The sequence below is a fragment of the Mustela putorius genome, unplaced genomic scaffold (genome assembly GCF_011764305.1).
Source record: "Mustela putorius furo isolate JIRA1106 unplaced genomic scaffold, ASM1176430v1.1 tig00003858_pilon_pilon_pilon, whole genome shotgun sequence".
In the NCBI taxonomy this organism is placed as follows: domain Eukaryota; kingdom Metazoa; phylum Chordata; class Mammalia; order Carnivora; family Mustelidae; genus Mustela; species Mustela putorius.
In genome coordinates this window covers 3,604,212-3,628,025 of record NW_025422010.1, presented here as the reverse complement: position 1 = coordinate 3,628,025, position 23,814 = coordinate 3,604,212, and the positions used below count along the sequence as shown (strand labels likewise).

Below are 23,814 nucleotides of genomic sequence, written 5' to 3'. Positions count from 1 at the left end.
TTGTCTCAGAGGCGCAGGAGGGCAAGATAAATCTCTAGAGCATCACACAGCTGTGCTTCCTGCACCCAATGCCACCAGCAGGCCCAGGCCATGGGGTCTGAGGTTTCTGTTTGGCCCTCTGGCGGCAGTGGGGGTGGAGGGGTGAGCAGGCACGGCAGGGGCCATTTAGCAGGTGAGGCTCCAGGAGGCAGGAGTGAATGGGCAGCAGGAACCATGATGTCTGACCCCCGATCTAGACCCTGTAGCCTCTGCCCTCAGGTTTCATTCACCCTTTCCGTGTGCTGCAGACAGAACCGCTGCCCCCCTACCCCGGTGGCCCCCGTTCGTCCCCGCAGCTGTGATTCCAGGGCTCCTCTGCCTCTACTCGTCCCACAGCCTTTTCTCAAACTGCGCAGTGAGAGCTCTTTGCAAACGAACTTGGGGTCCTTGTGAAGGCAAGGTCTCCCTTGCCCTCACCTGGAACTGCAGCCACCCAGCCGTGGGCTCTGCTCCTGCAGCAGGAACCACAGAGCGCCGTGGGCCGTGCTGACCTCACGCCGCCTGCTCTCTGGGCATCCTCTCCCAGGTCCTGACCACAGAACCAGCCCCTCCTTGACCTTCATTATGGCTGCTGGACTGCACCACGAAGTCCTGGGCCAGCGGGAGCTCTGCCCTGTTCCTTCTGGGTGCCCAGCACTGTGCAGGGTGCACACAGCAGGCGGCTGTTTCGGAGTTCACGGATACATGGGTGGAGCATTCCGTTTTTGCTTTTAGAGTGTTGGAAACAAGGCACAAGAGAAACGTGGACGAGGGAAGCCATGGAAAAGTGGAGGGTGATGGGGACACCACATCCCCGGCAGCAGGGTGGATATCATGGGAAGCAGCGAAGGCCTTGTGGTCAGACAATGCCAGTGACATTGGACCCCAGACCATCATCTCTATGTGCTCACATCCCTTAACAGGTCTGGGGACAAAAGCCACTCCTCTGTTAGCACTGAACTTGTAGAAATGATGACCTCTCATTTCCACCAATCTGACAAAAGCAACTCTCCCATCTAGGGATAAGGGGACATGGGACACTTGCGCCTGGCTAAGCACCTGAAACGAGGCTGGTGGGGGCATACACAATCCTCTGAGCTTCCAGAAGCCACAGAAAACTTGACTCACATTCCAGGATTGCTTTTCATATCCAGGCCAACTCTGATACGCTAAATGGAAGACAAAATTCTCCCAGCTTTGAACCAGCTCGGGCCTGTGTTGGCTGAGGGCGACTCCAGGAAGTCAGCACTCCGAGGAGCCTGCTGTTTGCCATCGGGGCCACCTCACTGTTCCCATCTGCCTTGGTCTGCTGCTGCTGTAAACAAACCCACTGGCTGTCCCCCTGGGCAGGGACTGTGGCGCTTCCCAGGTCACTGACATCCCCAAACCAACTGAGGGAACAGTAAGGGCGACTGTGCTGGGACCTGAGCTCCAGCACCAGAAGACTTAGGAGCCCAAAGAGGTTTTATTCAGATCTATGGTCAGTTACAAACTTGGTTTTTGATTTTTGGTCACAGACCCCAGAATGCCATTATTCTGAATTTACATCAAAATATAAAACTTGATATTTAAATAAAAACAGAAGCAGAGGCTTGGTTTAAAATCATTGTTCAGATGTTTTCTCTGGTGTGTCACCCATATGATGAACAAAAGTGCCTGAGTCCCTGTGGGGATGACTGCTGACTGTGAATGTGTAACTGAATATTTAAATGTCATAAAAAAGTTAGGGCCTTTGCACCTGATTTTACTGAAGATACAAGTAATCCTGTGACCATCTTTGGTTGCAGACCAGACGCTGCCGACTCCCATGGCCCTGCTGCATCCTCTCTGCCCCTGGGACATGTGCACCCGTCCTGGCTGGGCAGTGAGGCTGGGCCACCACCAAGAGACATGTTTGATAGCATGGGGGCGAGGAGGGAGGCAGAGGTGAAGCTCCGTCCCACTAAGCATCTGTTCTCCTGGAGGGTCTTTCCTCCTACTAAGTGGAATCGGATGGCCCAGCCTTGGAACTGCCGGGAAGGTGTGAAGAATGACCCTCACTTTGCCAAATGTGATGGGAGAACCTTGCTTTATAGTCAAGAACCAGAACCACCCTCTTAGCTTTCTCAGGAGCCGCTAGGGTTTGGGATTTTTCTCTGGAATCAGAGGCTGAGCTCCCATCCTGCTGTCACCAGGGAAAGGAGACTCGCGCCACCCTGCCAACCTGACAGACGGCAAGGCCCCATCTGGGGAGCACACAGCTCAACCCAGGAGGGTCAGAGCAAAGAAAGGCCTCGAGTGCTGTGTCATGGCAGGGCCTGGGGCTGAGGGGAGCAGGGAGGATCGAGCAGCCGGGTCCGGGGCTGTCCTGTGAGACTAACAGGAGGCCACGCTCGTCCTCGCCTGGCCCGGCCCAGCCCACACCTTCCTTGTTTTAGCATCTCTTACGCACAGCTCCGTGGCTGCAGGAAAACGCCCTGTTGCTTGGAGGTGACCTCCAGGACCAAGCGAGGGGCTACGTGTCCCTCCTGCCGGCCTAGCCAGGGCCGTGTGTGGCCTGAGGTCAGAGTTGGTGCAGCTTGCTTCGCTCCGTGAGCAGCGTCATGGCCACAGCGTAGAGGAGGTAGCCCAGCACGAGGAGCAGGGCACAGGTCAGGGGCCCAACGCAGAACAGGGAGGCCACGAAGAAAGCTAGAAGCAGCGACAGCAGCGTTCGGTAGCTGCCCAGGAAGCGCAGGCTGAGCCTCGGACCCCGGGCCCGGCTGGCTGCAGACCCCCGCGCCACAGGGCTCAGCAGGCGCCTGCCTGCCAGCCCGGGCTCTGTGAGATGGTAGCGGCAAAAGCTGCCAAGGAAGTCGGCCCGGGCACACAGGGCTGCCATCCGGCCTGCAAACTGGGGTACAGACAGAGACGTGGGGGAGTTGGCGCGGGCAGGGCCACGCACTCACCCGGCCTCTCCCCGTGGGCGGCCCTGCCCCCGGCACTCACCCTCTGGTTGATGGCGGATGACAGCCGGAAGAGCATGCGGACCAGGCTGGCGATCTCGTAGCTCCGGATGGGCTGTAGCTCCAAGTCCCCCTGGTACTCGATGTCGAACCGCCGTAGCCCATTGATGATCTAGAAGCAGGACGAGAAGTGAGACCCAGGGGAGACCCGGCCTGAGTGGGCAGGGCCACAGATACACCCATGTGGAAATTACAGAAGCAATGAGGGGATGGGAGGAGCCGTCCGGGACATGGCCCTTACCTGGTAGCGGCCCAGGGGTGTAAGGATGAGCCCATCCTCTCCCACGATGCAGTCTGGGAGCTGCTTCTTCCCATTCTCATCTTGCGTTGTCCCCAGGGCGAGCGTGAGCTGGGCGAGCTGGGCCTCACTGAGCTGTTGGGGCAGCGGGGGTGGGGGGGTGAAGAGCACTCTGAGGGGGCTGAGCCACATCCTGCTTTCACTTCCCGGGGGGAGGAAGCGGACAGGGCTACATCCCTGGGCCTCGAACAGCGAGCACAAGGGGACCAAGACTTGACATTGACAGTACAGGCTATGCCTCCCGCGGGCTCCCCCAGGGGGTAGGGGCACAGGAGCAGACACCAGGCAGGGGACAGCCCCCAGAGCTCATACTCGGAACATCTGGCACAGGTACTCCAGGGCCTTCTCTAGGTACTCGTCCGTCTTGCGGACGCTGTCTTGCCCCATCTCGTCCAGATCGTTGGCTGGGTAGCAGCCGTTCGTATCTGTGGAGTAGAAGCCCAGCCACGACAGGAAGGGGCGGCCGGGTGTGCTCTCCCCACACTGGTCAGAGATGGACTTGGCGGTCTGCTTGGCCTGCATGATGAGCTGAGCCAGGCGCAGGACCTGCGGGGCACAGGGTGGGGGGCAGGTCAGCCAGCCCAGGTAGCCCCCAAGAGGCTGGCAGGCAGCCCTCGGGGAGCCCCCACCAGGCCAGGAGGGGGCGAGGCGTTTTCAAGACCAAGACACGCACATTCTAAATGTGAAAGCTTTCCAACAAATGTTGTCTTTATTATCAGAAAAAAATTAGACCTTGATGGAAAAAAGGGCAGGAGAGCATCATCCAGGCAACACCCAACCTTCTGCCTGCCCCAGCCTCCGCTCCCACAGCTTCTGGACAGCTGGGGGGCCTAGGGGAGCCCCAACTCACCAGCGTCCGGACCTCGGGCCCAAACATCGGGGTGTACTTGCAGTCCTGGCCCTCCAGGCTGTAGACGTGGCTCTTCACCTTGAAGGAGGTGTCGGTGACAGCCGGTGGCCACGAGGACAGGAAGCTGCCCGTAAAGGGGGGCGCTGTGAAGAGTCGGTGCTGGCGGTGTGGGATGACGAGCTCAGGCTCCAGGAACAACTGCTCCCCTGGAAAGCATGATGCCAGTCTGGTTGCAGCTTCCATGGCGCCTAGGGAGGTTCCCGAGGGACAGGGGCCCACCTCCTGAGGCCCCTGCAGCCCGACAGTCTCCACGGGAAGGCTGACGTTCACAAAGGGAAGCCAGAGAAGCTAATGCCCAACAGAGCCATCTGAGACGTGACAGAACCCCAGATTGCTTCCTGATGCCCTGAACTCTGCCTCCACTCCTTCCAGCGGCCCCCCAGATCCCAGCTAGCATGCTGGGCCTCAGGGAAGGCACAGTGCTGCCCACCTCCGACCTGTACCCCGTCACCGTGCACTCAGAGCCCCCACACCACCGAGGCTGGGCTGCTCTAAGCCGGCGAGGCCCATGCAGTCTCTCTGGGTCCCTTTCTGAGGGCTGCTTCCTGCCGGCTAAGGGCTTACCTTTCTGGATCATCTCAGCCAGGTTGGGCTGGGCAAAGACTTTGGCCACTCGGAACACCATGAGTGCGTTCTTGGGGCTGACCAGGTCGGTGCGGAGGGCACGGCTCAGGAAGCCCACGAAGAGCTTGGTGTACATAAGCAGGTTCTCCTGCACAAAGGGCGCCCTGGGGAGCGAGGCGGTTCATCAGGGGCTACACCACCCTGATCAGCGGTGCATCAGCGGCTACACCGCTACTGTACTCCCCGACCCGGGCTCTTCCCGGGCTTCTGGACTCTCCCCAGCCACAGCCTCCAGGTGGGTGAGGCCCTTCCCCAGAAGACAAGGGCTCTGTGGCAGGGCGCAGAGGGTGGAGGGGATTAAGCGGCGGCGTGGGGTGCGAACACACGTGAGTGGAGAGCAGCAAGGGGACAGCGTGGAGAAGGGCCACCAGCTGTTTCCGTGGGAGAGCAATCCTGGGGCCCAGTCAAAGAGGGGGCAGCCTGTCCCCCCAGCACTGGGAGCATGGTGGGCCGGGGCTCACCATCTCTCTGACACAGCCCGGGGCTGGCAGTCGCTGCTCGGAGCCGGCTTCTCGGGTGCGTACCTCCAGGGCTGCAGGTAGCTCAGCCACATCTCCAGAACCTGGCAACACACTCATGTGCTGAGGGCCTCGCAGCCGGCAATCTGGTAGGCTGTGGGTCTGGGGCTTTGGGCCAAATCCTCAGGTGGCCTGGAGCCCAGCCCCAGGGAGGCAGCCCCGTGGGTGAGCAGGAGGGAGTCTAACCGTGGGGCTTCGGTTCCTGGTAGAGGAGGGTGGGGTGGCCACCAGGTTGGCCTCTTCCCACCTACCTACCCCCCTCAGAGGGCCCAGGAGGGAGCTTCGCACACCCTCCCATGAGCTTTATTTTTTTTAATTCTTATTTTGTTAGAACAATTTTTTAATGTGCACATAGCTGACACACAACACTACGTTAGCACCAGCCCCTGTGCTGATGCTGATGCGGAGCCCTCCTGTCAGCCTTCCGGAGAAACGTAACACGGAACGCTTCCCCGACCAAGTGGGTCAGGTGCAGCTCAGTGAAGCTGGGCGTCCGCCCAGCACGGACACCTGGGGTCAGAGCCAGGGAGGACAGCGTTGGTTTTGGAAATTCAAACAACCAGGATGTGATACCCCCCCACCCCCCGCCGTAAGGTCTCCCCACCAGGCCTTAGCAGTAACAGCTGACTCCCTCCTGCGTCCATCCCACAGGGACCTCCGTCACCAAGCACACACAGGGCAAGGGCAAAGGTGGAGAGATGGGGCTGACACTCACGGCTCTGAATGATGCATCCAGGGGCCAGTGGCCGAAGCAGTGCTGCAGGAAGAGGTAGAGCTTCTGTTGCACAAACCTTGGGACAGCAGCCCTGCAGGGGAGAGGAGGGGGAAGGGGCCCCTCACAGGTGAGTCCAGTGGCTCCGGTTTGCAAGGGCCAGCCCTGCCAGGGTAAGCAGTGGGCACCCCCTGGAGGTAAGGCCTCCAGTTTCTGGCCCCATTTTTCAGAAGAAACCAAAGTTCAGAGAGGTTAGGTAATGTCCCAAGGACACACAGCACACACGTGGATGACCTAGTGAGGCTCCCGTGACCCCCCTCTGCTTGGCTCACCACATACAAGTCACCTACTCTGCTGGCCCCAGTCAGCCTAGGAATCAGGCCACCATCCCAGGCCTTCTGATGGAGGGAGAGGAGCAGAGAAGATGGTGAAGGGGATGGCGCAGCACAGAGCTCAGTCTCCAGTGACCAAAGAGCCACTTGGAAGCGAAGAGGTTCCCAGCCCACTGGCTTTCCTGGGCATTCCGAGGAACACTGTCACTGTTGAGCTCCTACTCTGCCCACCGCCAGGGAGGAGGGGACAAGACCGGGCAGCAGCAAGACGGGGCCTTTCTCTGGGCAGTCCGGCTCTTTCGACCAAAGATGTTAGGCCCCAAAGGAGAGACCTGAATGGGGGTGGGGAGAAAACCCCAAGGTGCTTTCCCACCTGGCCCACCCTGCAGATGCCTTGCAGGCTGTCCCTCACGCTCTAGGGACAGGTCACAGTGGGCAACGTGCGTAAGGGATGAGGCAGTGGTAGCCGGGGTATGGGAGCCCCACGCAGAGCCCGTACCCACCGTTTGAACTCCTCCAGGGGGCTGGTGGCGTGGGAGTGGGTGGACGGAGAGACCTGCTCGGGCTTCAGGCTGTTGGAGAAGGCGTGCAGGTGTTTGAGCAGCAGGCGCACCACCAGCACGTGCTCCTCGGTGGGCGTGAATGACTCCTAACATTGAGGGGGGCGCGGTGTCAGGAGTCAGGCCAGAACCGTTTCTTCCACCATGGGACACATGGGCCACCCCCCCGGCCCTCCCTGTGCCTTACTGGCTGGCCCTGCGGCCCGCTGAGAGCACCATAGCCTGCACAGGGCACCCACAGGCCCAGGTGACATAGCCCGTGGCTCAGTAAGCCTGCACGGGGAGTGGAAACACACCTGTCAAGGGCTTCCAACCCCTTACTGGACCCTCCGTGGCTGACTTGGGTGACTTCTGCCCGCCCCCCTCCTCAGGGATCCCCTCCTGGCCAGCCCAAGGAGGAGCAGCAGGGGCAAGGCAGGCTGACATCCTCCCCATCAGATCTAGAGGAGTCTCCCGCCGGCTCCCTGGGGCCCCTGGCTTCCCATTTCAGGCAGAAACACTACCCCGTTCCTTCTGCTGCTGCAATCCCCACCCTTTCATCCACTCCCTGTCCTGGACCCGCCAGCTGGGGGCTTGGCAGGGCAGCCCTTCCCCTTCTATTGCTGACGGATCTGTGGTCAGCATGACCCCCAAGACAAGAGCACTCTTGATCTTGTGGGCTGAAGCTCCAATTCCCAAGTTCATGTAGACTCAGGCCTGAGAAGACAGGCTGCCTGTTGGCTGTTCTGTGACAGAGAACAGGGTGGTCTTCCGACTGGTAGAGGACAGCACCGGTGGGCCCCGCCACCTGCCGGCTCCCAGCTCTGGGATGCCCAGACAGGCACGCTCCTCTGCCCACACCCAGCACCCCCAGGGCCCCTAGGGCCACCACAGACTGGATGGACGAGCTTTTGGAAGCCTAGTCCCAATCCTGAGCAATGCTGCGGCTGGCAGAGGCCATGCCTCCGGGCACAGCCCGGGCACCCAGCCACCGTTGCTGCTCACAGCACTGTCCTCTCAGCTCTCCCCGCCACAATCTGCCTGCATGAGCCCAGGCAACACAGCCCACAGCTCAGTCTGCCCGCACAGGGAGCTACGGGGCTTCGGGAGGAGACCTGCTGCTACTTCTCTGTACGTTTACATCTTTGTGTGATGAATTTGCATCATTTGAAGAAAAAAGCGTAAGATACTTTCCTAATGAGGAAAGTAGGAAGGCACCGATGCCAGGCTGGAGCCCCCTCCCCAGGAGTCCCTGCCTTTCTCATTCCTGGTTCCTTGCCAACCCTGCCGCTGTCTCCGTAACAGAGAACAGAGCATCTGCACTGAACCGGAACTGCGTCCCCTCCTCCTCTGCACAGGCCCTCACCACTGCACTGGATGCCTCTTGGGCTATCTTCCTGCTGGGGGAAGCCAAACCTTTCTTCCGACCTCCCCTCCCCTGGTCAAGAGCCAACTCCCCATAGGAACCTTGCCACAACTGTACGTTGCCTCCTCCAGCTGCATGTCCTTTAGGGACACTGTCCTAAAGCCCGTGGCATTTCTCACTGGGCCCAGCCCTTAGCTAAGCAGCCCCTCCTGCTATGGACATTTATCCAGGGATCCTGCTGTTAGCCAAGTGAGATCTTCCCCGACACAGGCCTGAATGCTACCCGCTTCGGTGCTTGGCCCACCTCTGCCGGCCCTCCTGGGCCATGTTCTTCCTTCCACCCAGCAGCTGCTGGTTCTGGGCGGGGATCCTGTGTGTGCTCACCACCCCATCCCAGGAAACCTGATTTCTCATCTTGTACTCAAGCATCAGGTTAAATATTATGGCGTGCTCCCAAGGGGAAATGGACAGACCCCTGGCCTTGAGCATGGATCTAGACGCCTGTTTTCGGCCCAGAATTCCTAGCCTTCACCTCATGAATCAGTGAGCTACCAGCCTCCATTAGCCCAGAAACAGCCTGCAGGTCTGAATTCCATCTACCAACCTCAAATCTGTCCACACTGGTCATCTCTGCCTAAAGCAGACCCGTCTCCAGGAGGCTCTTGTCCACTCTGCCCACCTCTGGCAGTGCACCCAAGTCCACAAGAGGCCAGAGCCCAACGTGCTTAGGGATCGACAGCCTCTCCAGGCTGGGGGGCTGAGCCCTTGTCCTCCCCACACCTTGGCTCACAAAGGCTTGGGGTTGGCCGAACCCATGCCACTATGAGCCCTGGGGCCTCCCTGTGCTCCGTCAGTTCCTGAGCGCCAGGCCCACACTGTGGGTGAGGAGGGCCGCTGCAAAGGCCACACTGTTTCCACTCCCTCCAACCAGGGCCAGAGAAGCCACCAACTCCCAAGAGCTTGCAAACTCCGGTTGGCTTGGGGCTTGGGTGGGCAGATCTGGCAGCTCCACACCCCCAAACCTGCACTAGTTTGCCAAGCTGAGGGCCAACACAGGCTAGAGAGGACACTCGCCATGATCCCCAACACACACGGGCCTGGCTCTGTTTAGAACTGGTCTGAGTCACCCCTGTCGGCCCCTCGCTTTACCACTGCACTGTCATGCGCTCCATGGCTCACACCACAGGGCAGGGGTGAAACGCAACAATAGGAGAGCAGCCAGTACTTGGTAGGCGTGAAGGGCCTGGAGGCTGGGTTGGGCAGGGCTGTGGAGGGCGCTGGAGACACTGAGTCGGTAGTGCAGAACCTCCAGCTGAGAGACAACAAAGCAGAGAAGCCGAGAAGAGGCAGGGAGGGTGGAGGGCAGGGCAGGGGCAGAAGGGGAGAGACCGGGGAGGGGACAGTAGGGAGAGAAAGATAAAGGTGAGCCCAGAAGTTTAAGGAGAGAAAACAAAAAACAAAAACAAAACAAAAGCACATCAGTGACAATCCACACAATCAGAGCCCCACAGCCTCAAGCCAGTGGGACACCACCCTCAGCAGCCCAAAGGGGTCCTGCCCAGTGGGCAGCCCAGAGCCAGGCCGGAGGGCTGCTCCTTCACCTGCCAAGCATAAACAGACTTAAGGACACTTGGGCAGTCTCCTCCAAGTCACTGGGCCTGAAAGTCCTTCTAGCTCCCTGAGGTCAACCTGACTTTCCTGCCAGAGGGGCCTGCCCTCCCTGACCCCTGATTCCCATGGCTGCGGCGTGTGCACTCTGCACACTGCCAGGATCCTGGGAGGCTTGCTGGGACACACCACCAGCCACCAAAGCCCTGAAGTTCCCGAGGCTCCAAAAAGAAATTTTTGAGGAGCCCGTTCCTAATGGAGACTCCTCTGCTCAGGGAAGAAAAATATGTCATTTATTGGACTTTCCTGGGTTGTCCCAGAGAAAAATTTACCAAATTGACACATGATGTGGTCAGTTCCTAGGAGTCAAAGATCTAATCTGTGGCCCCTGCTGAATGGTTGCCTCTGTGGGGGCTGATTACCAGTATGGCACAGAAGCAAGCAAAGCTCAGCCCACCAGGCCTGACACCCTCTGCACCCCACATCCCGGAAATCGTTAAAGGTGGCACAAACACTCATGGGTTCAAATTCTGGGACACCCATCTCTCCCACCTTACCAGGACTCCCCAACTCCGAACTCACAGAGCCCTAAGAATCTGGCCATGGCCACACACACCCAGAGGCAGCTGGAACCCGAGGCTGGGACAGCCTGGGACATGGGGGATGACAGCTGAACTGGCATAGCTGTCCGCCCCCACCCCCGCTATGACAAAGCCTGCTAAAGCAGTCCCCTTCAGCCAAGCAGAGTTCAGAGCTGGCCTTGGCACACATCCTGCCCGGTGAGGGCCACGCCTTCCACTGAGAATCACGCTATACATAGGAGAGGCCAGAATGCGGGTGCCAGGCCTTTAGGAGAAAGGCGCAGCCAGAGACACGCAGAGCAAGGGCAGGAAGGAGCACAGCAAGGAGTGGGCTGCGCTTCAAGGCCTTCCTCTGGGCCAGACCCTGGGCTCAGCCGCAGCTTGGTGGGAATCAGACCACATGGTTCCCCTGCTGGGGACCTGCCCAGCCTAAGGAACACCGGGCAGGCCCCGCAGTGGCCTGTAGAAGTGTGTGGACTTCAGCAACCATCTGCTTCTCCAGAAGCCCTGCTCAGTAAGCTGGGATGGGGCAGAGGCCCAGGCTCTAGAGAGTGGGCATCCACTCTGGACCCAGGCTGCCTGTCACCTGGGAGGAGGTGGGCTGGAAGCACCACGGGACCTCTCGGAGCTGCACTTCCTGCATCTCCAACGTCAGGAAACAGGGACCTCAAGGCTAGGACTCCACATGGCACAGCCCAGGCCTGGGTAGATGATAAGGAGCCTCGGATGAAGGAGATGTCCACAGTTGTCTTTTTCCACTTCCCAGGTTTACTTAGGCTTTGTGTTCAGCCTCAAAAGGAGGCAAAGAACCCCAAACAAACAATAAAAAACCACAAACCCTCTCCAGGTACCTGGTGGGGGTTTCCCGGTTGTTCTCCCACTATCAGCCGTTCTGGGCCGCTCTCACCTGCCCTGTGGTCTGGCCAAGAGGAAGCAAAACGTGGGGAAGAAGGGGAAGGCCCTCCCGCCCCAGCAGGTACGGCCCACCGCTCCTCCCAAGTAAGACAGCCTAGAGAACCTTTGTGATTGGCAGATCTGCTAAAAATCACAGTGAGTGTGCTTGCGCTAGCTTGGAAGACAGAATGAGCATCCCGGAGGGCAACGTAGCAAAGCAGCCTCTGCCTCTGCAAGACCAAGCCACATGCACAGGGGCTGAGTAAGGCCCTTGGGACCCAAGGGGGAGGCCCCCACCCCCCGACTGCCGTGCACCAGCCAGGAACATGCAAGTCCACTCTGGAAGCGGGAATGGCAGCGCAGGTCCTCAGGGACGCGAGAGGCCCAAGAGGGAGTCCTGGCTTTGCTGCCGTTCCATGTGGTGCCAAGGACAGAGATCTGAGGTACTCTTCACTTTAAGAGAGCAGCAGTTGGGGGCTGCTCCCCAAACCGGTACTCAGCGGAGGGCAGGGAAGCAGAGCTGGTTGCCGAGACTCTGCAGCAGGAAAACAGTTCCAGCTCCGTGCTGGATTCGCAGAGGGAAGGTCACAGGCCACCCGTATGAATTTTAGGGCCAGACTCTTAATTCTTAAGGAACCTCTCAAGCATTCACACAGAATGTTTTTTTTTGTCTGGCACTGACAAAAGTGACGTCTAAGAGGCAGCCCAGCAGCACACAGAAGCCGTGGACTGCATACCTGATTACAGGCCAGTGCTGCTCCTAGCAGGGCCCCGGTTTGCGTGTTTCAGGCTTTTTTGTGCAGTGTGACCCTCAGTGCCCTGCCGCCTCTTATTAAACGGACAGAGCTGTTCTACCCTGACAAGTCCAGGGGGCAGCTGGCCCTGGGCATGGTGACCCAGGGAAGGTTTCGGGGACACAGCTGCCTCCACACCTCTGCGAATGAGCATGCTGCCCTGGGAGGGAAGGAAGGAGGAAACAGGCCAGGCCTCATGCAGGAAGGCGTCAGATCTCACCCACTGCACAGAGGGCTGCCTGCCGCTGCTCTGGAGGAGGGAGAGGCAGTGTGGGGACCAAGGGGAGCGAAGTCTGCCAAGGGGCCACCTCGGCAGGAAAGCAGGAGGCACCGTGACGGCAGAGCGGATGGAGCTAGTTGTGACTCTCAGAGGCACTCGCTGACTCTCCTACCCCCAGAGCACGAGCACTACAACCTCATCCATTCCGGCTGCCGGGGTGGGGGCTCTGGAAGTAGCATGAGGAGGACCCCAGAGATTACATGCCTCCAGCCCTCATGGGGGGAGCCCACCACAGAACCAAACCTGCCTACTGCCCAGCACTGGAGTAAGGGGTGGTGGTTGAAAACCAGCACCTGAAAACTAGCTGAGATTAAGGACAAGGTGGACCAGGCACACCAGGGCCAGAGACAGGACGAAAAAGCACAGCAACGTACCTTGGCGTGAGGGGACTGCATTTTTTGGTACATCTCCAAGGAATAATGATGAAGCCACATTTCAACAAAAACCTGCAAGAGAGCACTGGGTGGTTAAATGATTTTCATTTAGGATGCTGTGACCATTCAAAGGGTAGTTTTTTTCAACAGTGCTGGGAAAACTGGTCATCTGCATCCAAAAGAATGAAGTTGGACCCTTACCTTCCACCAGAAACAATAAATAATTCAAAATGGATCAGAAACCTACATGTAAAATCTAAATCTATAGAACTCTCAGAAGAAAGCGTGGGGAGAAGGTTTTATGACATTGGCTTTGGTGACCATTTCTTAGCTAGGGCTCTAAAAGCACAGGCAACAGAAGAAAACAGGTAAATCGGACTTCATGAAAATTTAAAAAATTTTTGCGCACAGAAGACACCATCCAGAGTGAAAAAGACCACCCACAGAATGGGGGAAAGTATTTACAAATTGTGTGTGTGAGGAGGAATTGATATTCAAAATGTACAGACAACTCCTACAATCCAACTACAAGTAAAGAAAGCCACTCAATTAAAAAATGGGCAACGGACTTGAACAGACATTTCACCAGTCGACATACAAATGGCCAATAAAGACACTAAAAGACGCTCAACATCACCAACTATAAGGAAGTGCAAATCAAAAGCACCGGGAGATACCACCTCACATTCACTGGGGGCGGGGCCTCTAATCAAAACCAGAACATCATGAGCGTAGGCATGGCCGCCCAACGCTTGGTGGGAACATTGCGCTGCCGGTGGGAACGTACAACACAGCAGCCGGCGAGCATTAAGCAGAATTACCGAGCAATCCAGCAGTTCCGCTTCAGGGTATAGACCCCAAAGAGTTGAAATCAAAGTATCTAAGAGATTTCTGTAAACCCGTGTTCACAACAGAACTATTCACAACGGCTAAAATGTGCAAGCAACCCCAGTGCCCATCCAGAGATGAACGGAAACAGAGAAAGTGGTAGATCCATACAACACAGCATAACTGAGCCTTAAAAAGAAAAGAAATTTGGCAACGTGCTACCACATGGATGAACCTTGATGGCACTCTGCTGCGTGAAACAAGGCAGTCATAAAAAGCTTAAGTATTGTATGGTTCTGCTTCCATGAGATTCTAGAGTAGTCAAAATCGTAGATGCAGAAAGCAGAGTGGAGGGGGCCAGGGGCTGGGAAGAGGGGTATGGGAAACTTCTGTTTAATGGGCACAGTTTCAGTTTTACAACATGAGAAAGTTCTGGAGATTACTTCCACAACAATATGAACATGTGTAATGCTTCTGAACAGCATACTTAGAAATAGTTCAAACAGCAAATTTTATGTTGTGTATTTCACTGCAATTCAAAGGAATTTTTTCTTCAATTAAAAAAAGAAAAAGCATTAGCGTTCTGGTCTAGGAAACAAACCTTCAGCATTTCTTCCCCATAAGCCTGGGTCCTGGCCACCAGCCTTCCTCACGGGCTGGCAAACCCCAGAGTCCACATTAGCTGGGACCCATCTGAAGCACCAAAACCCCTCTGTGACCAGGGACGATGAGTCCAGCCATCTGATCTCCTAGTGCTGTCTCAACAATGACAATGCTGAAAGTGCAGCAGCCCACATACCAGGAATTATGTACAAGTCAGGAAGGACAGAATCCCATCTTATCCACCTGTCAGGCCATTAAGTGATGCTCCTGGCTACCAACTCTGCTGCAGAGTTGAGTGTCAGAACCAGCTGAACCTCTCCACGGTGTATCTACAAGAGACAGCCTGGCCTGGGAGGTGGGCAGCACCGCACCCTGGGAGGGAGCCAGCCCAAGCCTGTGTGAGAGGCTGGAGCCTGCTCGGGGGCAGACAAGGGGCCCTACCACCTTCCATGTGGATCCCCCAACCCAGAAGGGATAGGGGCTGCCGGCCAACCAAGGTGAGAGGCTTTGCAAGCCTTCTCCAGCCAGTGTTATAAAAACGCTACAGGGGCAGGGGCTTCATATCCAAATGAGGGTGATCACAGGTAACCTCTCCAGCAACGTGAGAGCAGGTCGGAGACGTGTGGTGTGGGGCAAGCCTTCATGCGGATCCACTAGAAACTGAGCAGCACTCACACCACCATGAGAAAGACAAAACTCCAAGGCCAGTGAATCCTGGGATAGAAAGCACTACCAGTGACATTCAGATTAGAGGGGTGGGCACATTTTCTCTAGTCTGATTTCTACATGTCACAGCAGGAAAACACCAACAATTCAGAGGTGCTCTCAGGCTGAGAACGGTGTTTGGCCTCTGCCCCCTGGATAGAAGGTGGCCAGGCAGTTTATCTGGAAACAGAAGACGTAAAGAGCCTTCTCATTCTCACCTGGAGTAGTGTCTCAGACCTCCAGATCTCATGGGAGGCGGGGTCTGCATTCACAGACGTCTGATGAGAGACATGTCGCTTCAGGAGGCTGGTGTGGTGGAGGCCATAGGAAGCGAAGGGCATGGCTGGCGTCCTGAGGGACATACAGAAACAGGTCTTCGTTAGGGGCTCCTGCTGGCACAAGCAGTGGCGATCTGAATGTGAACATCGGTGGCAATGGAAGCCACTACCACCTGCTGAATCACAGGACGGCCCCCAAATCCATATGGACATACACAATCAATGAGCGGGAAAAGACTTCCCTACTGCAGAGCGTGCCCTGATCAATGTAAAGGGATGAAAGCAGACAATCGCCCTTAGGCAACCAGCCTATTAATAACTTATTTGGCCAGCAATAATCAAGGGACACTAACACTGCTGATAATCACACAGGCTCAGCATTATCTTCCCAACAAATCCCTCTTGCTAATTAACTTGGCACAAAGTACCCACTTAATTTTACAGGAGGAAAACCTGGCCAACATGCCCCTGACCCAGTGATCAAGACGACGTCACCAGCACACAGACTCCACGGCTGCCAGGCCTACTCGCTACAAAACACCAGAGAATTCAAGATGAGGGCATTCTGCACACCCCAGTCCAGCTGGCTAGAAGACCCTAGAAAGATAGCCAGGGCAGCCCAATTGGGGTCTGAGAATGAGATAGTGGCCTGGCAGCAATGCTGATCTGATTTGGATAAAAGCGCAATGGCCGTGTACAAGAATGCACTCACTTTTAGGAAATATATTCCAAAATGTTAAAAAATAGCAGGCATCATGTCTGTAACTTACTCAAATGACCCAGAAAACACACATACAGATAGAGAGTAAAACAACTCAGAAATGTAGGTGAAGGACCTTACTGAAGTTTTTTGTTATTCACGGCAAGTCTTGGGTCAGAAATTCTAGATTAGAATAAGCCAACAAAACCGGGCCCAGAAGCCTGCCTCTGAGAGGGCGTGAACCTGACCATCCTGGGTCCCTCTCAGCTGTAGCATTAACAATGCCAGGGCAGCCTCTCCCCCTTCCACACCCCCATGTCCCCCTTTCAATCCCCTTTCCTTGGGGGCATTCCTGTGCTGGCAGGAAAGAACCAACCTCCCCAGGAAAAAGGTCCACCAGCAAGGCTGAGGAGGGTAAAGAGCATAGGGGGCAGCTCCTGGGTCACTAGTGTCACCCGGGGAGAGGCAGCCAATTGGTTCCTAGCTACAGGCCGCCCATGGCCTCAGTTCCCCCTCGGGCTGAGGCTGGCTGTGCACGCCCTTCCTGCACATGGTCCAGCCACAGCCCAGCCTGCTTGGATGGGCACAAAAGGCTCTTTACCCTAGGGTCTCTGGCTCAGGCCAAGACCTGGTCTGACAGATTCCTCCTATTCTTATTCCTCCACATGTCAGCTCTGTGGTAACCTGCCTATAGGCCCTTTTTCTCCAGCACCACCCACTCAGTGCCACTGATCAGCTCTGGCAACACTGCTTCAAACCCCCTGCCACCACTTCCCTGTGGGGCTTGGATGCCACATGTAGGGAGGGCTGCTAGGGGGAGAACACAGCCCACTCTGAAACCAAAGCCAGGCCTTGTCCATAGGGCCACAGGACCTGCTCACTGAAAACCCAGGCACGGACGTTGTCCTCACCCTGCCCTCGTCTGGTCCGTGCCAGGGCTGTTGGGGTTGGGGCACTCTGAAGAAAGAGTGGCACTACTGTCCCTGTGAGTAGTGCCTGCTGCCCAAGCCATTCCCCTGCAGAAGGGCCAGACTTTATAAGCTGGCCGCAGGGACGGGGCACCCCAGGCCAAGAGGCAGGGCAGCCAGAGAGCCTTACCTGGGAGCTGGTGAGGGGCTGGGCCCCCCAGGACTGGAGGAGAGCGGGGGAGCACACTGCCTTCCGTGGGCAGGAACCATGACAGGTACCGGTCCACGAGGATGAAATAGGCACAGTCTGAAGTTCGTATGTGGAGAGCCCCAGGGAGTGGCTGGAATAGCAAATCTGAGTTGGTACGTGGCTCTGGGTGCCACCCCTGGCTGCGGACCCCAGCAGCCTCAGGGCTCAAGTCACTGCACATGAGCTCTGGACATAGGCTACATCCCAGGGGCCAGACCAAAGCACCCTGGGCAGCACTGGGAGATGAGTCCCTCTCCCACCCTGGCCAGGGGGCCTGACTAGACCCCAGAGTCCTTTCAGCATGCAAGCTTCCTGGGCACCTCTGCTCTGCCCCCGTGCCCAGCAAGCACTTCCCATAGGAAGCCCCCAATCACCAACTGGGGTGCACAGGTCACCCTATGTTGCCTGTCAAGTGTGCCCACCGGCCTGTCATCCTAAGTGAGGATGGTCTGAAGAACAAAGGCTGGAGGAGGATGCAGAGGGGGAGCCGGAGAAATGAGGTGAGAAGGGAGAAGAAATGAAAGGTACAGAAAGTCCTAGGCCACAGCCCCCACCCCCGGGGGCTTTGGGAAAAAGCTGCTCAGGGGCACCCCTCTTGTACCTTTTGAGTGATGAGGCTTAAAGCAAAGAAGAACATGTAGTACTCGAACGGATCTGATGGCAGCGTCAGGAGGCAAACGGGCAGGGTTATCGGGCCACCCCCAGCACTGTGTCCCAAACCCCCTTGGCCTCCCCAGACCTGGGGGGCTGACAAAGGATACTGAGGGCCAAGTGCAGGCCAAGACCCCCTGTCGGGGGGAACTGGACCTTGTTGTGGTACAGAGGGCTGTCAGGGAGCACGCGCTCCTGGATGGATGCCTTCACGGGGCCCTACGGAGACAGGACGTTGGGCTTGTGGGCAGGCTCCACAGGGCACCCCCACGTGGTGCAGCCTCTGGGAAAGGCTGCCGCGGGGGCGACCAGCACACGGACCCTGCCTGGGGGAGCAGTGCTGTCCTCCCGGTAGCGCTGGAGTAAGAGGGCCTCCACTCAGAATTTCTCATGCTATCCTCAGGAAGACCCTCAAATATTGAGCAAGGGCAGCAAATGTGTGAGTTTCTAAGCCTTGTCAAAGGCTTCATGTTCCCCCTCTTCTTTGCTTCCCATACCCACGAAGAAAGTCACCCCTCCCCTCAATTTGCCCCTGAAGGCTGCAAACTCAGAAAAACAGAGTAACTGTCACACAACCCTACCTGCCACTCAGCCAGGGACAAACCAGGTCGCATTGTGCCTTCTCCTTGAGCAAAGTCGGGAATGATGCCCCCCAGACCCTGAGCAGACACCATGGTCTTCTCCTGCCCACAGCCGCAGCCCCCAAGCCCTACCCCACCTGCACCACTGCAGCCGCTGTGCAGGGCGCTCTGTCCTGAGCCCTGAGCATGGTGCTCGTCCCACAGTTTACTCACAGGCAGGTAGGAGACAGGAAAGTCAAACTTATAATCTTCGGCCTGAAGCTTATAAACCAACTTCATCATTGGGCCACTGACCATGAAATTAAACCAACAGAAAAAGGGCAATGAGCTGTAAACCACCTTTCTTCTTACTTTGAGAAATATAGTGTTTTAAGAACGGGATCACCATGAGGAAACATCCAGCCCCTCTCAGGTGACAAACCTACCTACCCGGGGTCTAGAAATTCCATTGCAATGCTGTATTCCACAGGACTCATGCGTCCCTGCAAACAGCGGAGGTTCCAGCCAAGAAGGACACCGTCCAGGCTGCCAAAAATGCTCTCCACCAGCCATGGGAAGATGGCGTGCAGCTCCTAAAATGGTGTGCAGGGGAGGCTTTGGGTAGGCTTGCTGAAACCCAGTGCCCACTGCTGGGCTGTGTGCCATGCAGGCCTCCTGCCCAGCCCAGAAGGTGTCCACCTTCTTCACTGAGTGTGTACACAAGAACTAGAAATTTCCAGGGTGAGAATCCTTGACCAGGCTGGCTTCCTGCACTTACACTTACTACTTGGTAATTCTGGGTAGGACTTACATAAAATACACACTTTCAGGGTGAAAACCAGGTTTCTCAATCTTTTGGGCTGGATACTTCTTTGCTGAGGTGGAGTGTCCTGTGCAATTTGGGAAATGTACCAGCATCACTGGCCTCTGTCCACTAGATTCCAGTAACACCCTCCCCTGTGTGACAACCAAAAATATCTCTAGACGTTGTCAAATGTCCTGTGCAGGACAGAAGCACCTGTGGCTTAGAACCCCTGGTGTACATGTTGACATGTTTAAATGTGTCCATAAAGGTGACAGTCACAATACTGGGTCACACCTCTGTGCAGAGCAGTGCTCAGAGTTGGGAATCAGGGGCCCTAAGCATGTTTTTTCAAAGAGTATATGAGACATGACCCAAAGAGATGCTAGCAGAACTGCACCTTTGCTGGAAAATCCTCGATGACTTTAACCAAGTCTTGGCACCGCTGTGCAAAGGGCTTATTTATGGAGTCAGCTTTCAGGCTAGCCTAGAAGACAGAATAAACCAGAAAAATCATAAGCATATTCAGTTGGCAGCTTTTCTGCCAACTGGCTCAAATCAAAACAGAAACCTGAGTGAAAGGCAGGAGTCAGACACACCATGGGCATGGCTCCCCAACATCTTGTGAGTCAGGTCATGCGTGTCAGTGGCCTAAAGGATGCAACTGGGAGAGGTAGGGGTCCTTTGCTCTCTAGACAGCCAACTCTCAGGCTTCTTCCCGGCACCCTCTGTCAGGCATCCCCAGTTCCAGCAGGGTACTACACAATTTCACGACAGAAGTGACTTCCACCCAATCCAGAGCAGGTTCTCAGTTCTAGGGTCAGCCCCACAGCCAGGAGAGCACCCTTACTGTGTAGGGCACCACTCACAGACCACAGAGTACTCCCTGAGTGTACACACACACAAACTGGAAATTTCCCTGTGATGACACAACTGTGATCATCAGTAAAGATGCCTGACAAAACAAGGGAGAGACCGGAAGCCCTCTTAACCAAGTAATCCGGTGTTCAGTAGATAATGGGCCAAATGAATTCATTACCTTAAGAAACAAGGCAGGCTAGAAACAACAGATGGTTTCAACCAAATGCTGACACTAATCGTGAAGGCACTGGACAGGCCAAGAAATATTTAAGACAAGAAGGAAGGAAATCTATCCAAGGTCATGGGAGTGTGGATGAAGATCAGGAAAAAATGCCAAAATTTGAACCAAAACGGCTATGCCCAAGGAAATTGAAGGCCTTAGCCACCTCCAAATGAGGATGGTGTCGCAGTCAAAGATAAAGATTTGGGATGTTGTGTTACGCGCTGTGGGAACACTCCCTGCATGTCTGGCCTCTACCCACTGGGTGCCAGGAGCACTGCAAGTGTTGACTCTAGAAGGGGCACTAAGGAAGCATGTCCTTCTAAATGAATGTTTACAGAAAGCATCTTCCGGGAACTGAAATAAGGAATCCTCACCATGGCTATCTGCCTCAAACATAACTTCCCAGCATCATGTTTAATGCTGAGAGTGTAGTCACGCCATTTTCTAAGGATAACAGCTGGGGTTATTAGAATACCCCGTGAAGCATGTAAAGATTTACAAGATGCAAAAATTCTGATGTATATCCTTTCACATGAGCCTTCCCAGGCCCCGGGAAGTCATGAAAACTGCATTTGAATCAACCTACCTTGGAGGTGAGAAACTCATCTTGTAGGTGAGAAAACCAGGGCTCAGAGGTAGAGTAAACCCAATGTCCTGCCAAGTAGGGGGCAGAGTCAAGTCTAAGGATTCTAACCCCAGGCCAGCTTCCTTAGCATCCTCTCAAAGAACTACCAGAAGACAGTTCAGGTCAGGGGAAAGAACTTGAAAGTCCCTGGGCTATAGAACTATCATCAGGCTGACGTTCCTGGAGGCAGGTGGTACTTACCAGCAGAAAGCTGGGCTGCTGCAGGTGAGGAAACGCCATTGCAACCTCTTGGGACCCACAGACAACGGCCGTCTTAGGAAACCACTGTGAAAAAACAAAGGTGACATCTCAACGTCTGCCACACAACAGAACGTTACATTGCCTCACAAGGGCCAGGAGAGTATTTGTAGAACTCAACACACTCCGCACTGCCAAATGCCAGGTTTTATAGAAATGCCAGTCTAGAGGTGCCTGGGTGGCTCAGGGGGCTAAAGCCTCTGCCTTCAGCTTGGGGCGTGATCCCAGGGAGCTAGGATGGAGCCCTGTCTTAGGTTCCCTGCTCAGCGGGGACTCTGTTTCTCTCTTTCCCTCTGTGCCCACACTTGCTCTCTTTCTCTCTCAAATAAATAAATAAAAATCTTAAACAAAAAAAGAAATGCCAGTTTGACACATTCCATTATGGCCAGCTTCAGAGCCAAGCCTGCAGTGGCAAATCCTTGGTGAAGCTTGTACAGTACTTGCTAGGGGCCACACCTGCTTCTAGGATCCCGCCATATATTTCCTCATTTAATCCTCTGGGGTTGGCAGAATTTTCAAGACAGCCCTCCAAGATTCCTATCCTTGGGTATTCAGTCAAATGCTCATGTAAGGGTTATGAAGGAATTTGACAGATGAGACTGAGTCTCAAGGGGGTGGACCACAAGATACAGAGCAGTGCCAGCGGCTGGCCAGTAAGGAAACGGGGACCTTAATTGTGCAACCCGAGGGAACTAGATTCTGCAAGCAACTTGAATAAGCTCGGAAAAAGATTCTTTCTGAGGGCTTTTAGGTAAGAATAAACCAACACCTCCATTTCAATCTTGTGATATCCTAAGCAGAGAACCCAGTGGAGCCTGTGTAGACTTCTGGACTGTATTATTGTGAGATAATAAGCAGATGCAGTTTCAAGCTGCTAAGTTTGCTAAGGAAGAATCGAAAATATATATCCTCACATCAACCCTGCAAGGTCAATAGGGATTAAAAAAAAGAAGTGGAAGCAAAAAGGAGGTAAATCACATGCCCTCACTTAGCTGGTAAATGGCAGAGTCAAGATTCAAACACATGGACCTCTTAACACATGTTCCACGAAGACAAGTACGTCACTGTGCTCCACGAGAATGAATGGAATGAATGGAAGGGATCAGCAAGCGCAGCCAAGGGAGTTTTTGAGCAAGCCATCAGAAAATCAGGAGCAACTCTCTAGATTCCTATCTCTCTGCCCACCCAGTTCAGAAACTGAAACTATCCAGACATGGACTGAACAGAAACAGAGACCACTGAGTCCCACTGATGATGGTCTTCCTGGTACAGCTCTGCCCACAGCATGAGTAAGTGTGCTGAGGTGGCAAATGGAAGTGCATGTGGATGAGGAAAGACCAGGTGCAAGGAAGCTGTGAGGCAGTGGAGGAACTGAGAGATGTGCATCTCTGTCTCTTGGCAACAGAAACAACCTCCTTGTTTTTTTCAATTCTTCATGACACTGGCTATCAAATTCAGTTTTAAGGAAGACCTAAAAGGCCTTAGTCCTGAACCAAGAGAATAGCGCGATAAAGATGACCAAAGTAAAATAATCAAAGCAGCATAAAATCCTGGCCTGTTTGCAAAGGGCAGAGCGCTAGAGATGATGAGGTGGCAGCCTGAAATGGCATCAGCTCAAGGACTGAGGGCCAGAGGCGCCAAACCAAGGAGTCTTTTCGGGAGAGGGCAGTTGTCTCTTAACTCCCTGTTCTCTAACCCTGCCACAGCCAGGCTCCTCCATCATGCTCTTCTCCGCATGTACAAAGTGTTCTTTCATCCGCCACTTCACGGCCACTTTATTCAGTGGCTGCTTCGGATCCTGTTTTGAGGTTTCTTCTCGGAGTGGCAGCACCGATCACGCTAAGCAAAATCACACTACTACCACTGTTTCCCTCTGGCTGCTGAGAAGCAGAATATGCTCCCATTTGCCGCTCACAACTGCCCTGTGAAGTGAGCCTCGGGATCTCCATATTACAGATGAAGAAACTGAGGCTCAGGAAGCTCGACCCACACCGGGAAGAAGAGTCAGGTGAGAATCCACACTCGGCTCTTCCTCCCACATAGCTTGTTGAGCCCAAGGCTCCACTTTAACTCGAATCTCTCCCTCCGCCAACTCCGTTCAACGAACGTCAACCGAGCACCCACCAGGATGGGGTGTGCGAGGCGCGCGAGAAGGTGGCATGAGGGCGCAGCCCTGGAAGATGGCCATGAGGGCGCAGCCCGGCCCTTGGCTTCCCAGCCGGCCGGCTGTCCAGGCTCGGGGCACAGACACCAACGTCCGGCCTGAGGCCTACGGCTCGTGTAGGAACAGAGAAGGCTTCGGCGGAGATTCGGGGTATCGCCGGGACATGAGACCGTCCCGCGCGCGGCTCCCACCACTCACCTGTGGGACCCATAAAATCCCGCGCCTAAGGGACGGAGACCGCCATTCGGCTATCCGGCGCCGAAATGTCGTCATCAAGCTGCGCCTGGCATCACGCCTACCCTACCCAGGCGGGAAACGCACCTTCAACTCTGCGGGCAGTTATCGCAAAAGGCGCATGCGCAAAATGAAGGTCGGCAGGGTTTAGGGGGTTACATCTCCGAAGGCGCGTGCGCAGCAGCAGTGTTCCTTAACCCTGAGTTCTCCGAATGTGGGAGCTGGAAGGAACGCGCGTGCGCGCAAAGAGAAGCTGTTTATTAGGGTCCGGGAGGCGCGCCCCCTAATGGGGAACCGGCGCAGAATAATTATACACCGCAATGACTGACCTT

At 55.5% G+C, this 23,814-nt stretch overlaps 1 protein-coding gene across 1 annotated transcript; it reads right to left on the bottom strand.

Annotated features, from left to right (window-relative positions):
- Positions 1–1,464: 1,464 nt before the first annotated feature.
- Positions 1,465–23,604, bottom strand: SMPD4 (sphingomyelin phosphodiesterase 4). Its single transcript, XM_004742571.3, is given in 21 exon segments — positions 1,465–2,890; positions 2,986–3,114; positions 3,244–3,375; positions 3,613–3,846; positions 4,151–4,356; positions 4,775–4,938; positions 5,296–5,396; positions 6,068–6,158; positions 6,900–7,045; positions 9,527–9,613; positions 12,833–12,904; positions 15,187–15,319; positions 17,045–17,096; positions 17,099–17,195; positions 17,706–17,758; positions 17,866–17,974; positions 18,550–18,625; positions 18,766–18,908; positions 19,518–19,604; positions 21,028–21,111; positions 23,447–23,604. Coding segments are annotated over 21 exon segments (2,601 nt in total). The 5' UTR covers positions 23,522–23,604; the 3' UTR covers positions 1,465–2,560.
- Between the last annotated feature and the right edge of the window lie 210 nt (positions 23,605–23,814).